The sequence below is a fragment of the Aotus nancymaae genome, unplaced genomic scaffold (assembly GCF_030222135.1).
Source record: "Aotus nancymaae isolate 86718 unplaced genomic scaffold, 86718_ANA_hifiasm-v0.15.2.pri h1tg000003l, whole genome shotgun sequence".
NCBI lineage: Eukaryota > Metazoa > Chordata > Mammalia > Primates > Aotidae > Aotus > Aotus nancymaae.
Window position 1 is genome coordinate 22,871,804 of NW_026988414.1, and position 18,958 is coordinate 22,890,761.

At 36.9% G+C, this 18,958-nt stretch overlaps 1 protein-coding gene across 3 annotated transcripts in view; it reads left to right on the forward strand.

Moving 5' to 3' along the window:
• CTNNAL1 (catenin alpha like 1) overlaps positions 1-18,958 on the forward strand; it is a 70,979-nt gene that overhangs the window by 42,210 nt on the left and 9,811 nt on the right. For all 3 annotated transcript variants that reach the window (XM_012439046.3, XM_012439047.2, XM_012439048.3), the window contains exons 11-14: positions 3,401-3,551; positions 12,701-12,738; positions 17,838-17,888; positions 17,965-18,119. In XM_012439046.3, coding sequence (XP_012294469.2) covers positions 3,401-3,551; positions 12,701-12,738; positions 17,838-17,888; positions 17,965-18,119 — 395 coding nt within the window. The remainder of the gene's footprint in view (positions 1-3,400; positions 3,552-12,700; positions 12,739-17,837; positions 17,889-17,964; positions 18,120-18,958) is intronic.

Genomic DNA, 18,958 nt, shown 5'->3' on the forward strand with positions numbered 1-18,958 from the left:
TCTCTACAAAAAATAGAAACAAACACACAAAAATTAGCCAGGTGTAGTGGTGCATACCTGTAGTACTAGCTACTAAGGAGGCTGAGGCAGGGGGATAGCTTGAGTTCAGTTTGAGGCTGTAGTGAGCTATGATTGTGTCACTCTCTGTCATCAGCCTGGGTGACAGAGCAAGACTCCATATCTGGGGGGAGAAAAGATCCAACCAGAAGCAAAATAGCCATCTTAAATTAGGCAAACATTATAGTGTTAAATAATAATTATGATAACCAAAATTAGCAACCACTGAAAAAATGTTCTGTTCAGTGTTAAATGAAAAAAGTAGGATACAGATTTATATGTATACTGTAATTTCATACGCATAGAGAATGTATATACATATCAAAATTCCTATATGGCAATATCCTTGTTTAGCCAGGATTTTTTTCTGGATTTTCTATAATAGAGGTATTTATTAGTCTTTATAATTTTCAAAAGCCTTTTTAAAACTGATTATCTCATTTAATATTGTTCCTGTCAAATTAATCGAAGGAAAGTAGTTAAAGACAGAGCCTCCTTTTTTTGGGAAGGAGTCTCGCTCTGTCACCCAGGCTGGAGTGCAATGGCACAATCTCGGGGCTCACTGCAACCTCCGCCTCCTGGATTCAAGCAGTTCTCCTGCCTCAGCCTCCTGAGTAGCTGGGATTACAGGTGTGCGCCTCTACACCTGGCTAATTTTTGTATTTTTAGTAGACACAGGTTTTTACCATATTGGTCAGGCTGGTCTCAAACTCCTACCTCGTGATCCACCTGTCTCGGCCTCCCAAAGTTCTGGGATTACAGGTGTGAGCCACTATGCCTGGCTGCTTCCTTCTTTTTTAGAGTCTAAGCTCGAAAATAAAGTTTTCCAGTTGTTCTTTTATTTATATTTTTAAATATTATTTATTTATATTTTAATTTATATTTTATTTGTATTTACTTATTACTGTCAGCCAAAAGGATTCCTCCTAACTTGCAATACTGGACAGTAGAGGTTGAGTCCCTGGATCTTTGATTTATAGTTGAGAACAGTGCAAGTGACCTAAACTCAGTAATAGTATGTGGCCTCTAGGAGAATCATGTTGGATGTTGGAGGGATGATCATATGCTCTCCCATAGAGAACAGTGTCAGAGGCTTATCATGAAAGCAGGAACTATAAAATGAACCTCCACAATGATCAGCTGCTAAACATTTTATTACAACCAGGGGAATCTCTGTTTACTGGGAGAAACTATGGCTTCAGTATTTGTATGGGAGCCACTCTTCTTGCTTTGGCTGCAAATTTATTTCAATAGAACTGGAGGGCTTGACTCTCTTGCCATATGCAATCAGTTCTTGCTCCTATCCTCAGGCCCTGCCTGCCATCTGGTTGCAGTTTTTGGTTTATTGTTTCTATTGCAGCAGTGATATTAGGAATATATATTTTCTTCCCCAGGATAGTGGCAAAGAATGTTGTTCATAACTTGTATAACTTGAGAAGCTTTTTCTGTTTTCAAAGTCTCAGCCTCCACTCCTAGTCTCTGCCATCTGCCTCACAAAAGGATAATTTAAGGACATTGAGCATGCCTCTGAGATAATTTATTTCTGGATATCTCTGCTTTAGCAATGTTATTTTTGTATTTCCTTTAAAATGTTAGACATACTGAGGGAACAATTGAACAGTTTGTACACTGTACAAAGAAAGGCTCCTGGTTGAGAGGAGAGCAATGCCAAAATCTAGCCTGTAGTCTATGGCAAGTTATATGCCTACTTTCCCTGAAGAAGGGGAGCCTTGTTCTTATAATACTACCATCTGCTTGGCGAGTACTCTGCCTATGGGACTGTGCCCACCCTAGAGGTATAATATCCTCAGTCTGTGAAATAAGACAGTAGACAGAATAGAAGTTGAAAGTGGTAGAAGGGAAAGGATCTGCTATAAACATATCAAGACTGAACTCTGAATTCCTAGCTCCTGGACCTTTTTGTGTGTGCATTTTATTTAATGGGCCATCAGGAAATTTCAGCAGGTTTGGTTTGGTCAATGGCTTCTATTTTGAGGTAGGAGCTAAAGGTAATTTCTATTCAATGTCAGGTTAGGAGGTGTATGAATTTTCGGCCTATATTACAATTAGCATCTATCAAGTCCTTTGTGTTAGAGAGTGATTATTATATGAAAGATAAAATGTTAGTTGATTGATTGATTCATTCATTCATATAGTAGCTAACACTAAATAAAACCCCAAATGCCACAATCTCAGTGGCTTAATATAATAGCAGTTTATTTCTCACCTGTATTAAGTCCTAATTAATGGTATGTCTTTCTCCCTCTTGGCAATCCAGGCCCCTTTCATTTTGTGTCTCGCCAACCCTTAGTACCTCAGAGTCCCTACTGGGTTCTGTGCATTGAACCATCAGATGTGGAAGGGAGAGAGCACTGAGGAGCATGAGGGAGGTTTGGATGGGTTAGGATGGAAGTGGTGACCCATATTCAAGTGGGCAGAACTCAGTCTCGTGGCCATACATCTCCACCAGGGAGGCTGGGAAATGTAATCTTGCTGTGTATCCAGAGGGAAGACAAACAGATTTTGATGAAAACGTAGCAGTCTCTACAACAATTCATTTATTTATTCAACACATTATTCAGCCCATATGGTGTTACGTGCAAGTACCAGGATGATTTCTGCCCACTTTAGAAGTGTTTTATGAGAGGCAGCGTGATGTGATGGAAAGCCTGGACTTGGATCAGGTAGATCTGAGTTTAAGTATCAACTCTGTATATACTAGTTATAGGATCTGGCACAAGTTACTGGGTATCTCTGAACTTCAGCTTTTTTTTTTAGCTGAAAATGGGAATAATGCTTATTTGGGAAAAGTAGTATTTTATTTGTGTATTTTGAGGGATATTAACATATGAATGTATCTCAAGCACCAAACACAGTATCTCAAGCATGTATCTACCAAGTACTCATAGCTGTGAATATATGTTACTTATTATTATCAATGCCATTCCTTCTACTATCACTGCCACTACCACCACCACTATTACTGCTACCTTTGCTACTCTGTATACAGTACACTCTTTGTGGTCTGAGTATAACTCTTTGAATTATTCTATGGGAACAACTTTGTTCAAACAGAGTTTTCCTTGAATGAAGAGAATTGCTCCCTGAATGCAGGTTTGTATATAATAATGCATACTATTTATCTGCAGGTCAGTTATAAGAAACAGCAAATTTTGTTCTACTATGTATCTTCATATTGCCCAACATGGAGCTTGTGTGTAGAAATTACTTCATAGTTGTTTATTGAGTTGAATTAACAGCAGACTTACCTACCTTTGGTCTCCAAAGTGATTCTGAGGCCAAGATTTTGAAATTCACACAGGTGTATGTTGTGTTTCTTTAGATTATTTCTGCTGCTGAAACATTGACATTGCATCCATCTAGTAAAATTGCTAAAGAAAACCTAGATGTATTTTGTGAAGCTTGGGAATCCCAAATTAGTGACATGTCAACACTGCTAAGAGAAATCAATGATGTATTTGAAGGAAGACGAGGTGAGAAACTGTCCACATAATGAAATATGTTAATTTAGTGTAACTCTGTTAGTTTTTTAATGCCAAACCTCAACTGAAAATGAATTATCTTGTTGTAACCCAGCTGGGTTATTTTCATAGTAAAATATCTTTCACAAAAAAATTACAAAAATATTATTTTATCCTTTATTTTAGTATCTAAGCAGTAAAGTTAGTTGTACAGCAGTGTAGTAGGCCGGGTGTGGTGGCTCACACCTGTAATCCCAGCACTTTGGGAGGCCAAGGTGGGCGGATCACTTGAAGTCAGGAGTTCAAGACCAGCCTGGCCAACACAGTGAAACCCCATCTCTACTAAAAATATAAAAATTAGCCAAGTGTGGTGGTACGTGACTGTAATCCCAGCTACTACGGCTTAGGCACCAGAATCGCTTGAACCCGGAAGGCGAAGGTTGCAGTGAGCCAAGATAATGCCACTGCACTCCAGCCTGGGCAACAGAGAAAGACTCTGTCTCCAAAAAACAAAACAAAACCAAACAGTGTAGATCTCTGAATTAATATTAACATTCTAGTTTTCCTATTGAAATTGTTATTTTTTATTTCTTCTAAGTTTTTTTTAGTTATAACTTTTCTATGATGCAATAATTCTCTGTTTTTAATTCTACTAACTTCATAATGAAATGAATGTAGTTATTTGATTTTTGAATTGCTTTCCTTCCACTTGGATGGAATCTCTTTCCTTGGTGACTACATAATCTTGGAATATTGCCTGTGGTGGGTAAGTTCACTGGTATTTCTACAACATGTAAAATAGCACCATACAGTATATAGGAAGGCATCATTTTTATTCTTTATTTTAATATCAACTGGAAGTTTTGTTCATTTCCCATTGTACTGTGTGTCCTGTTATTTATGTTTACATGTTTATGTGTTTTCTCTAAATGGCTTCTGTAGTGTCAAAGCTTGCTTATTTTTTTTTAAAATAAAATGTCATTTAAAGTTATTACATCAAATTACATATTTATTTTTATTGATTATGCCCATTTAAACATTTCATATTTTAAAAATACCCATTTAGGATAAATGTTGATTTGCTTAAAAATCAGGACATAGTAGAATTATAGCTATAACATCATTTTTAAAGTATAATAAATGTTTACAAGTTTCCTCATTTACAGATTTCTGTGATAGTCTGAATGGCATATCATTTTGATGCCTTGATAACGTATTTATAGTTACATAGATTTCTATATGAGCCAAGTTTTGGATATTAAAAGGTAAATGATATAATTGATCCACCTTTAAAAGGAAGAATGGTCACTTAGCTTTAGGGACTGTTGGGAAATGAAGAGAAGTGGCTTCCTGTGGTGATAGGATATGTGGTGTGGGTTATCCTAGAGTATCTATAAGGCCCAGCTCTTTATCACACTGGTGTTAGGCAAGCTGTTTCCTGGTCTGGGCCCAAGTGTTCTTGGCTCAATAATGAGAGTCTTAGGCTGAGTGATCTCAGTGACCTGCCAGCTCTAAAAGTCTTTTGTGAGCACTACCTGAAGTTAGTGTACTTTTGACTTCTGGGCATAGAATATACCCCACACTGTGTCTTTATCCTGCCTGCCTCTCTTTAAAGGCCAGAGGACTATTATCTTCTGGCTTTTTTTTTTTTTTTTTTTTATCAGTTGTCATCAGCCCTTGAAAGTAGGGAGGCTGGAGGAGTGCCACAGAATGGCTATTTTTCTGGCATGTGACTGACTCCATGTACTTGCAAATGTTTTCCACGTGCACTGTGAGAAGCTTTACTAATAGCTTCAGCCATTCTGAAAAGAATGTGGCATCAAGCCTGGCCAGCTGATTCTCTTTACCAGAACACCATTGAGCTTAGCATTGATTTCTCTCATACTGTTTTCAGTGCTGGATAGGTTTTTGTTTTCATTCACGTAAACGTGGGCTATAGCTGAGTTTTCATTACTTGTACTTCTTCTGTGTCCCTGGGCTAGTGAGTTGATCATCATCTGAAACGGATATGGTTCTAGTCTTCTTGACCAAGGGCCTCTTCCTCTTTGTTTCTGAGATCCTCGCAGTTTCTAAACCAGGCTGTTCTACCAGCATTTTGGTCTATCTTTTCTCTTTTATTTCCATAAGAAGAGGAGTTATAACAGGTTTTCCCCCCCTCTCAAGAAAGATAGCAGTCATTTAACAGTTATTCTCTGCCTTCATCCTGGGCGATGTTCTGAATAGCAATTACAGTAGCAATTAGAGGTTGATAACCTTGGCAAGGGGGTTTTCTTTCTATAAATGTAAGTAATTTTTTTCCCCTTAAAACAGAAAACAAACCCAAGTTGCATTTTCCATCAGGAGGTCTCTTCCTTCCTCAGAGATCTGAGTGCTAATATCACGTCAGGGATAGAATTGGGTAGAAGTTGAAATTCAGGTTCTGAAGTGGACTGCCTAGGTTCCAATCCTGCCTCTATTTTCTAACTTAATCTCTCTGTGCTTCAAGTTTTACATCTGCAAAATGGGGATAATGATGACAAAACTACCTAATATGGTGAATGTGAAGATTAAATAAGTTAATTCACAGTAAATTCTCAACAAATATTACCTCTATCAGCAATCAGCATCATGACCACTGTTACCTTAGAGTAAAGCTAAATAGTTTATGAGAAAACATTAGGTCTGATTTCTCTCCCTTAAACTCAATCTCTGCTCCTTTCTGGAATCCCTCTCTCCGTATGTCCTTTCGCCTACTGAGGACTAGCCTGTCTGGCCCCACCATAGAAAATCTCTAGATCTGCAGAAGCGAAGGTAAACTCCTTGCTTCTTTGTACAGATGAAGCTCATCCCTTCTCCAGTGGTGAACTGACACCCTCTGAAAGATTCCTCTCATCTGACATCTAATGCAACATTAATTTAGTGCTCTCTTTTTCTGTCTCTGAGATTTGCCTTTTTTCTACCAAAGTTAGGCTCTTTTTAAAAACAGCTAGGGGAGTTTAAGGAAAAGTAAAAGCCACAGGCTACTAGGGTCTGTATGGGTAAAATTGTCAACATGATCCTTCAGAGACATATGACTATTATAACCATAAAAGTAACAGTAGCTGCCATCTTTTGAGAATTTACTGGATGCCAGGTACTTTCATAAGTGCTGGATGTGCATTTTCTCATTTAATCCTTTCAGTAACCCTGAAGACATGTATTATTTCCACATTTTACGTATGATGAAACTGAGGCTCGAAGTATCCCAAGTGAGTAAACCACAGGAGCTGGGACCCTTACTGAGGTTTGAGTGATGCCAAAGATGAAATTTTATTAACTACCCACACTCTATTACTCAAGCACTTAAACTCCACTCCAGCTCTAAAATTTTCTAATGAGAATGAACCAGTTCTGTGAAAAATACTCCCTACTGCAGCTCTGAGTTCTGCTTTTTTTTTCCCTCCCAACACCATTCCAGAAATGACTGAGAGATCCCAGGAAGTACAGAGCAAGGAACAAGCATGACTGGATTCTTGTTTTGGTTGATCCACTTATTGGCTGAGGATGGGGCCGGCAAAATTACAGAAGGGATAAAACAATCTGTTAGTAATGGAATCCTGGGCACATTACCTGCCTTTTGAGTTTGTTTCTTTATTTCAAAAGACATAAATGAAGTAGTTTGTCATAGTGCTTGCACATCCTATACCTGTTTTCAGACTACATGAGCACTGTGGTTTCTTTTACTTTCAAGCTGGCTATTATGTAAATGATCTCTTCCATAGGTTCAGTTAACTTATGTTAAAAAAATCAGTATTACCCAAACTTCCTAAGGACTGAACAGAAGTTCCTTCCTATGTGGGAAACTCCTCAGCCTTCAGTCAATGGAACACCTATTGTTTCACTGGGAAAGTGCCTCTCTGTTCAGTAGGGGTTTATGTAGGGTTCATTGAGATGGAGTTGGTGGATTGTGTGTGCTGCCTTTATTTGTCCTGATTTTTATCATCAACCTCATGAGCATAGCTTTTTCCTCAAAGAAGTCTAACTTTGGGTTAACCATTATTGAATGAATGGAATCCAGTGTCACAGTGTTGTTCTTCCTGTTGTGGAAGGTTGGTGTGACAAAGCTGCCCATTACCTTGCACCTGCCTACTACTTTCCATACAAAGGTGTATTCTTCAGGTCCTGATTTCTCTTTGCTGCTGCTATAACTCATGTTATGACTGTTATTGAAAAGCCTTTGCTGTATTCTAGCCACCTTAGTTCTGCTCTGCTTAACTTGCCTCCTGTGATTGGCAAACTACCAGGCATACTTGTAAGTATCATTTAACCAACCAACTAAGTGGTAAACATCATGCTAAGCAATAAGAGGGAGCCTTTAGTGTTCACATGCTAGTTAGTGAGAGCTAGGTTAGTCTGAGAGCTAGGTCATTGTCCACTTTAACCCCAGACACTTAAATTTCACATTAGGACCTCCTGGGATTGTTTCAAGAAGGTAAAAATCAATACTTATCTTCCTGTCTTCTGTTTTCATCCCATTCTGCTTTCTCACCCAACTAGCTCAGCCAGGCACAGTGGCTCATGTTATATATAAACCCAGCACTTTGGGAGGCCAATGTGGGAGACAATGGTCCTTATATTAGAAGGGACCAGATCTAAAAGACTCCACTTTTCCTTAGTGGTGAATATGTCTCAGTTTAGAATTTGAGATTATTTTGGACAAATAAGTGTCAGAAAAAAACCTTACCTCATAGCTTATAGTCCCTATCTCTCCTTTAAGGAAGCTGAATTCCCTTTGTTCTATTTAAATCATTTTAGAGCAAATATGACTATGCTTCAGTTAATAGAGATGCAGCTCTAACCAAACTATGTGGGGCAGTTGTGATCATGCATGGTATACCTTCATAAACCATTTTCTTTCTTTCTTTTTTTTTTTTAAATTAAGGACCTTGCCAAGAATCTTAGTTTGGTTTTCAGTTCTGTAACTACTTTTCTCATTTTCTGAGGAGTCCTGTTTCATAGCCCTGCATTTACATTATCATTTGGTAGATTGGATGCCACAAAAAAGGGGAGTACGGGAAGAGAAACATGTTCATGGATAAAGATGAGTTTATTTGGGGAAGGTAAGAGCCTGCACCAAAGGAGTGATCTGTCCAGAGAGGAGATGATGGCCTACACTAGGGTGATGATAGTCAAGATAAAGATAAGGGGACTAATTTAAGAAGAATTTAAAAACTAATGGTAGGGTTTATTGGTCAATTGAATATAGAGATGAGGGAGAGAGAGGAGTTGGAAGATGATAGCTGGGTTTAGATTAGACTACCTCAGTCCTGCTCCTGAGTTTAGCTGATAACCTGCCTGTCCTTTACACATCAGGGATTTATTTTAAGTGGGTCTGGGGACATGAATTTTTTTGATCGAACATACCATATAAAGCACCTCCAGAACCAAAGATAGCTAATTATAAGACCTGTGAATCAGGAATAATTTAGCACATTTTCAGTAAAATAATAAGGCTTTTCCATTCTTCGGGAATTAGCTTTATTTTGTAGATATACAGAAAGGCTTTATGTATTGTAACTGAGAACATTTCTCAATTAGCTTTTCATAAGAAATAATTTTAGTACTCCCTTAAGATGAGAGACCCTTTGAACTTAATTGTGAACTTAATTTATCTGAAGGTATAAACTCAGAAGATGGCACAATTGTGGTGTTGACTAAACAGGATTTAGGATACCTCATTGAGGACAGTGCTTTGAAGACAGTTCTATATATCAAATCTGTATTAAGTATATTTTCTCCAGATAGGCCTGTTTTTCCAACTATTTTTAATGTTTGTAATATGAGAGTTTGTTTATGCTACTTCCTTGATATAACAGCTCAACATAATTTAGACAGTATTTTATCATATTTTAGAGACAGGGTCTCACTTTGTCACCTAGGATTGTGTGCGGTGATGTGATCATAGCTCACTGCAGCCTCAGACTCCTGGGTTCGAGGGATCCTCCCCCATAGCTAGAACTACAAGTGCTGTCCACCATGCCCGGATGCTTTTTTTTTTTCCCCAGAGATGGGACTCTCACTATGTTACCCAGGCTGGTCTTGAACTCCTGGCCTCACATAATCCTCCCATATCGACCTCCCAAAGTGCTGGGATTATGAACATGAGCCATTGTGCCTGGCTGAGCCAGTTTCTTCTTCTTCTTTTTTTTTTCTGCTTAGAATCAATGGCAGTAATTAGACTTACATGGAAATAACATCTATAATTAGCTGAGCATGGTAGCGTGCACCTGCAGTCCCAGCTACTCAGCTACTTGGGAGGCTGAGGCACGAGAATCACCTGAACCAGGAGGCAGAGGTTGCAGTGAGCCAAGATTGCACCACTGCACTCCAGCCTGGGCAACGGAGTGAGACTCTATCTCAAGAAAAAAAAAAAGTAGGAAGTAACATCTATAAAATTAACTATAGTTTAGATCTTGTGTTAGTGTTACCTTGCTTTTTCTTGTGCTTGTCAACTTGTTTGGTTTCTGTTAGAACTGGGGGAAAGAAGAATCTTACCTACGTGGTATTTGGAGGAGGCCTATCTGAAAAAATGATTAATTTTTTCAATTTTTCTCAAATTAGTATAAATCATCCTGAGTCTAACTGAAGGATGAGAATAGGAAGAAAAATGAAGTATCTGTAAGAGGACCAGTGGGATTAGAAGTATCAAGTGATAAATACTACTAGGTGGATGAAAATGGTAGCAAACCAGATTATGTAAAAACTTTCTTTTCATTGCATTTATTTCTCAATGCATTTATTTATACATTCTGCTTTCTTTAACTCTGTGGTGTCTTAGAGATATAAGAGATACTGAAACAGTTGATATTCCCCCAACCTGTGAAGAGTAAATGTGAACATTTTAGGCCCATAAGCATTATAGAAGATTACTAGGTTAGATAATACAAGACTACTCCTGTAGCTGATTACATTTAAGTAATGATAGTGCCCTTTAAAAATTCTTTATTCTTTGTTTATTTTTAGTACTTTCCCACTTCGGTTTTTTGTTTTGTTTTGTTTGAGACAGAGCCTTTCTCTGTCACCCAGGCTGAAACAAAACAAAACAAAACAAAGAAAAAAGAACAGACTACAGGCATGTGCCACCGCACCTGGCTAATTTTTGTGTTTTTAATAGAGACCGGGTTTCACCATTTTGGCCAGGCTGGTCTTGGACTCCTGACCTTAGGTGATCCACCTGCCTCAGCCTCCAAAGTGTTAAGATTACAGGTGTGAGCCACCGCGCTACACCCAGCCTCCCACTTCTGTTTAATGTTCCTTTTATAATATGCTAAGACCACTTTTAAAGCATATTATGGACAGGATTCAGACTTTGAATTAAGATAGATGAAGTTTGAAAATCTGAGTGACCTGAAGACCATCTTCTGTTAATCTTGGAACTAAATTAGGCCCTTTTTACATCAGAGCTTGGAGACAAGGCATGAAAATAGCCTCTTCCTTTTTAAGTTTTTCTTCCTCACCATTCTGAGATCAGAGAGCCATTAATTAATAAAATTCCCTTACAAGGAAATGATTTGAATCATAAAGCTATTCCCAAGTACCCATTAACTCACTCTTAGCAACAGTTCTTCTTGTAGATCAGCACTGTCCAAGAGAAACAGAATGTGAGACACATATGTAATTTTAAATTTTCTAGGCTAGGCACAGTGGCTTATGCCTATAATCTTAGCAGACCAACACAGGAAGGTCGCTTGAGCCCAAAGAGTTTGAGACCAGCCTGGGCAACATAGTGAGACCCAATCTCTGAAAAAAAACAAATAAATTACCTGGTGGCACGTGCCTGTGGTCCCCACTACTCAGGAGGCAGAGGTGGGAGGATCACCTGAGCCCAGGAGGTTGAGGCTGCAGTAAGCCTGAGATCTCCACCACTACACTCCAGTCTGGGTGACAGAGTAAGACCCTGTCTCAAAAAATAAAAAATAAAATTCTAGTAGGCACAGGAAAAATTAAAAACATGTGAAATTTGTTTTAATAATAGTTTTCATTTAATCTAAATATCCAAAATACCATTTAAATATATAATGAATATTTTAGTATATAATTGTTAATATATTTTACATCTTTTTTTCCTCCCTTTGTACTACATCTTCAAAATCTGTTATGTATTATACACTTATAGCACACCTCAGTACAGGCTAGCCACATTTCAAGTGCTCAGTAGTCACATGTGGCTAGTATATAATAGCACAGTTATAGATCAAAATTTTAATAGCACAGTTATAGATGAAATTTTTAAATATTTGTATAAACCATTGTGAGACTAACAGGTTTGCCGATTTCATGTAATAGCCATTCTATGAGAAAAGGTGTGATTTAGTGCTCTTATGTTTACTTTTATTAGTTTGGACCATATGAAATTTCAAAATGGTTGAATACCAGCAATTTCATATGGTTCAAACTAATCTATTATAGCTGAATATACTTGTTTTCCTTGAAGAAGCAATTTTTCTTCAAGACACAATTACTATTTACCCCAGATACCACAAACTAGCTTTTATAAAAAGGCTATTATTCATTGTAACCTGACTGTATACATGATCAGGAAGTTGCAAAATGATAGATGGGCCAGGGATGATGTGGGCATTGCCCATCTCCTTCCTTTACTCATTATTGTGCTTCATGCCATGTGTCAGTTCACAGTCAAAAAAACCTCCTGTTATTTGCTTTATTTCATCTTCCTATCTTGTACAGAGGGGTTTTTTTTTCCCTGACTTAGAGAATACATTATGAGGTTAGTTATAAATTATTTGGTCTGGTACTTTTCAGAAATGGAAGTAGCGCTGATGCTGGTACTGATAAAAGAGGAATCAGGTTTCATTAGAGGCCAGCTGCTGTAGAAGGAGCACTCTGTGAATGAAGCTGATTGTGAGTGGCAGTAAATGTCAGTGGGACATTTGCTTTTCTCCCTTTATGTTGGGAGAGGTGGAGATTGGCCAGCATAGTACCTTAGACATGCAGTTGTTGAGAGTCTTCATGTTCACCAGCCAAATTACAGTTTTATTTCTGAATTTTATGTAATTAATAGACTAAGTTAACAAAACTAATATACTGACATTCCTGTTTGTTTAATTAATACTTTAAAAGTGTGAATAATAGAAAAATATAGTAATAGAAAAAAATTTTAAGTTAATATGTGTTATTTGTAGGAGAGAAGTATGGCTACCTTTCACTTCCAAAGCCAATGGTAAGTAAGAATTATGTTCATTTCAGAATGTTATAATTCAGAATTCAAATTATGCTCCTATTGCCTGTTGCTACTTCCCTCCACCACAAATAACTGACATAATAGAAAAAAGATAGGATATTAATGTTGACTTCAGAATTGTTATTATGGGTAGCAATCTAAGTGTGGCTTATACTCCGAATATTTGTATTAGGTTTGGGGGTTTGAGAAAATAGGTAACATAATTTGTGACTAATAAAAAGTCATATCCTAGTAATAGCATCATAAAAATAAATAAATAAGATATTAAAAAGCTATATCTGAGGTCAGAAGTTGTTTTGTTCTCCCTATCTTGGCTCTAATTTGCAAAGTCACGTTGGAATCTCTTTCTGCAAGCTAAGGACTTTCATGTGCTTTCTACCTAGATGAAAACATGTCACATGTCATCTATATGGGAAAGAGATACACAGTTATATATTAGCCAAGCAGTGGTTCCAAGATCCCTTTTGGGGATCAAAAATATTGGAAATTATGGATCAAAAATATTTGGAAAAATTATAACAATGCAACAATAAAAAATAATGACAGGAATGAAAATTGCTATCTTCTGGCTAATAGCATTTTAATATCAGTCATGTTACCCAGGTGGCATTTTGATGATCTTAGCAATTCATTTATAGAGAGCATTCTATGGAAATGTATAGTTTTGAATAAGATTGATATAGAAAGTAGAAATTATAGTAAAAACAATAAAATCAATTATCAAGAAGGACTATTCTTCTAAAACTACCAGGTGGTCCTAGTAACTCTAACTTAAGAAGTAGAGGAAAACAATGGCCCATGTAAAAGTAGCTTCTGAGCAGGAAGTAATCATGACAACAAATGAGAAAAATAAAAGACTTGTGAATTATGCCCAGTATAAAATTATACCCGGTTTCTCAGTTACAAAGAAAGGAGCACTTCAATGGCCCACAGTATTCGTAACAGGTCAAATTATAAGTCAAAGAGGGAAAAAATATTCATTTGTTTATTCACTAAGTACTACTTGATCACTTACTATTTTCCAGGCACTATGCTTGGCCCTGATGAAAGAATGATGAAAAAGACACTAAAATATAAATTCCACAGTAGGGATTTAAAAAATTATTTTGTTCTCCTTGCCTAGACTCTCTGGTATTCCCCTTGCCTACACTGTCTGGCACAAGTTTGACACTCAGAAAATAATTTGATAATTTGCTGAGTCAATGAAAAAGGCAGGCCTGGCCTCTGCTACTGTGAAGCTTACAGTCTAGCCCAATATTGATCAATAGAAATATACAGTTGGCCCTCTGTATCTGAGGTTTCCACATCTGTGAATTCCACCAATCGCAGATCAAAAATATTTGGAAAAATACACAAAATAGGCTGGGCGCAGTGGCTCGCGCCTGTAATCCCAGCACTTTGGGAGGCCGAGGCAGGCAGATCACAAGGTCAGGAGATCAAGACCATTCTGGCTAACATGGTGAAACCCTGTCTCTACTAAAAAATACAAAAATTAGCTGGGCGTGGTGGCATGCACCTGTAGTCCCAGCTACTTGAGAAGCTGAGGCTGGGGAATTGCTTGAACCCGGGAGGCAGAGGTTGCAGTTAGCTGGGATTGTGCCACTGCACTCCAGCTTGGCAACAGAGGGAGACTCCGTCTCAAAAACAAAAACAAAACAAAACCAAATAACAATACAATGATAAAAAGTAATCTAGAGATGATTTAATGTATATATGAGGATATGTATAGGTTATATGCAAATACTATGCCCTAACAGATGGTTTTATAGCTAATATCCTACCGGATTTAAGCAAGTAAGGATAGACTGTATAACAACTATGTACATAGCATTTACATTGTATTAGTTTTCTTTTTGTTGTTTTTTTGTTTTGAGATGGAGCCTCACTCTGTCAGCCAGGCTGGAGTGCAGTGGCATGATCTCAGCTCATTGCAACCTCGTCCCCGCAGGTTCAAGTGATTCTCCTGCCTTAGCCTCCCAAGTAGCTGAGATTATAGGTGCTCACCACCACACCCAGCTAATTTTTGTACTTTTAGTAGAGACAGGGTTTTGCCATGTTGGCCAGGCTGACTTAAAGTGATCCACCCACCTCGGCCTCCCAAAGTACTGGGATTATAGGCCTTGTCCACCGTGCTTGGCTATATTAGGTTTTATAAGTAATCTAGAGATGATTTAATGTATATAGGAGGATATGTATAGGTTATATGTAAATACTATGCCATTTTATATAACGGACTTGAGCAGACTGAGGGATGACTATAAATCAAGTCATATATATAATTAAAAATTGTATAGTAGTCGTATTACAAAAAAACTTGTGAAGTTAATATCTTTTATTTAATCCAATATATCCCAAATATTTTCACTTAAGGACGTAATCAACATATAATTAGGGGAATTTTTTAATAATCATTTTGTCATAATAAGTCTTCAAACTCTGGTGTGTATTTTAAGAGATATACTCTTAAGGTATATCTCAATCTGGACTAGCCACATTTTAAGTATTCAATACCCTGTGTGGCTAATGGCTACTCTATTGGATAGTATAGGTTTAAACTTGTATAAAAAGAAAATGAATAGAGAAGAAAGAAAAATTACTGATGATTATCAATAGTAACAATGTGATGAAGAACAGATGTTGACTATCAGAGGAGAGAACTTTCAATGAAGAGAAATATAAAAGTCTTAAGTCTGGAGTTGTAGAAATGATAGTGGGAATGGTCGATAGTGTAGGGGAAGAACAAATGATAAATCTCCAAATCAAAAAATGGTCTAAACTTAATTAGTGTATTTTTTGAAAAGGGACTGGAATTTAATACTGAAATACAACATGAGGAACTGAATGTAGCTGGTGAAAAAGCAGTCATGACACTGCAAATTAATTCTGTGGCTTAAAAAAAAGAACAGTTTCTGTGCCTTAAGCTATTGTCAGAACAGTTTGAAAATACAGATAGCAATTTGTCTATTTTTGTTATTTTAAGCTAACTTAACCCGAACAGATGGTTTTATAGCTAATATCCTACTGGATTTAAGCAAGTAAGGATAGACTCACTGTTTTTGTAAGTGCTATAACTTAGGGCTACTACAAAATAATTTTTTGAGAATTAGAAAAGTTATCACAAAACTTTTAACAGGTTGAATGAAAAGCAAAGATTTTATTCAACTGAATCGTATTTTTTATCTTTAGTAACAAATCATTCCAGAATTATGAACCATTTTCTTGGTTGAGGATAGCATAGCTAATTATAGTCCTAGAAAATTATAGTTCTCTCTTTTAGGAAGCAAAGTTGGAGTCTGGTGCTATTTATATTTAGGAGACTGACGTCTTAAGCTTTACATAACTGAAACGAATGCATCTGACTGCATTCCAAAATAGTGTCCACTAGATGGCAAGCTTGGTTACATTATTAAGATGGTTTATTTACCTTTTCAGGCAATTAGTCCCCTTTCGGTCATCATTAAACACTTTAATAATCATCATCATTAGTAAAAGCAAAAATAAAAATAATGAAAATGCAACTAAGTTTAAAGAGCAATATAAGGTATAAAATTCTAAATGAAATAAAACCTAAAAAGCTTGAAGGTGTTCCTAAGTTTCTTAAATGTTTTATCAATTGCTTTATAGTCAACTAGACCAAGGATGGAGATAAAGATGATGTGACCATTCAGGGAGGAGCCAGAGAGATCATTGGTCATATTTGTTTATTCTCTCTCTCTCTCTCTCTCTCTGTGTGTGTGTGTGTGTGTGTGTATGTGTGTAACAGAGTTCCTTTATTTTCTGTCCTTAAACTTTACCTATTTCTTTAATAGTAAACATCATGAGAAAATCTCAAAAGGGCTATGTTCCATGGGCAGATCCAAACCCCACGAGGCCGTTTTGTTCTGTGGTGAAACTGGTGACAGAATAGTTGGTCAGAAATAACAAGTCTTGGTAATAAGGGAAACAAACATATATGTATGGGAAGATCTTTTTCCTTAAGATATTAGTGATGATTTTCCTTCTTAAGCCAAATGGTCACATAAGTGTTTTGTTTTATTGTAATTTATACTTCGTGTGCATGTATGTGAATCCGTACCCAATATGTGTTTGTGAGTATGTAAAATTAAATATATGTTTCCATTTTAAAAAGTTGGCTCCCTGCATCTGTTGGCCCCCTTTTCTCTACAAACCCTAGCCATTCGGAACTCCTGCCCTACTGTGGGAGCTTTCATCAGATCTCAGAGTTGGAGGAATCAACTCTGTGGGCTATCATCTCCAGAGAACTTTGGAATATATTTTTCAAGGAAATGTTGCTATTGGTGGTGGTGTGGTTTGTCCTGGTACTCTATTCTTCAGGTATACAGCCACCAGTGGACTAGCCTGGTAACTAACTAGTATGGAATATTTTCTCCCCTTCTGGAGAAATACATTCTGAGTTCCAGATAATTTACATGAAAACAAACTTTCTCTTTCAAAAATAGGGAACCATTGAACACTGGTTCACATCTTAAATTCAGAATCCTACATATAATCTCTTTACAACTGGGATATGGGATTAGCAGTTGGGATATCAAATGAAACTACAGTGTTGAAATTTAGCCTTCTAAGAGCAAATTAGTAAAAGGAATTGAATTCTGGAGTCATAACATGAGGAATATGTACAGAAAACTACATATAGCAACTAATTTTAATATATCATTTCATATGAATAGTTTAAGCATTATGAGAATCATGTTGAACAGAGAGGCCAGGGAGGCTTGGGGACATAATAATTGGATTCCAGGAATACTGCAAAAGTTGTCTTGAAGCCCTGGAAGCCCTTGTGAAAAGAGGAGAGCAGCTATAAGCACAGAGGCCACAGAGCAGGCAGGGCACTGACCTGCTTTCTTTGGCTCCAGATAAACTAACAACCTATTCAAAGCTGAACTCACCTAGTAGTAGAGTATTTGCAGTTGGTAAAATATTCAGTATGTGATTATTCAGTAATTACATACTGAATATTTTAAACTTTTATAATACATACTTTGTATTACTATTGTGTTTCCTTACATTTTAATATCCTGCTTTTTAAGATAATCTTAATCTTTTTATTGTCACAGAAGAATAATGCAAACCTGAAATCATTAAAGCCAGACAAGCCTGACTCTGAGGTAAGACCTATTCCTACATCGAATCTGCCTTTTACAATAGCGATAAAGTCATTGTGATTAAATATATGTTTTGTAGGAGCAAGCCAAGATAGCAAAGCTTGGACTTAAGCTGGGTTTGCTCACCTCTGACGCTGACTGCGAAATTGAGAAGTGGGAAGATCAGGAGAATGAGATTGTTCAATATGGACGGAACATGTCCAGCATGGCCTATTCTCTGTATTTATTTACTAGGTAAATGTAGTTGTATTTTTTTAAATCAGTATGATGATATCTGGTGTAAAGAAAAAGTTCCATGTTAAGTCATTGATAGGTTAAAATCAGTATGAAATATATGGTAAAAGACTAAAAGTAGTTACTATGACAATTTACTTAAGTGAATGCAACAAGAAGACACATGTATTTAATTAGGATTTAAACTTAGAAGGGATCTTCTGCTAGGTTTCTGCCTACTCTTTCCATAATTGAAATAATTTTACATCCTGTTTTTTATTATCCTGCATATTAATGCCTCTCCCAGCCAGCATCAGTACGTTAAGAAAACATGCCTTTTATGCCTTTATACAGTGATTGATTAGATACAGATGAAGATTGATTAGACACAGATCAAAGAGTAGAGCTATGAGGCCTATGTCAATAGTGTGCCAAATCTCTGTGAGTCAGCATTCATTATATAGAGAATTCCCCTAATGTTAATGTTGTCTGACCTACATTTTCTGTCTTGTTCATATTCCAAGACTCTTGATCAAATGCCTTGTTGATGTCAATGTTAGTCATATTTTGGTCTTCCATTATAGTAATCTATTCATAAGGTATAGTAATTCTGCTTAGTTAAAATCAGTTATCTGCTCAATAATACATTCTAGAATTTTTTCAAGGAATAACTTCAAGCTTTTCACTCACTTTCTGAAGTCTATCTTTTTCCTTTTTGGAAACCTGGAAAATACTTGATATCTCCAGTTTTCTGGCTCCTCTCCTACTCATTCTGATTTTGAAAAGTTATCCACAGTGGAACATATCTACAGGTTGTTTCAGTATTCTAGACACTGAAGCTCAATTAAAGTACTGAAGGA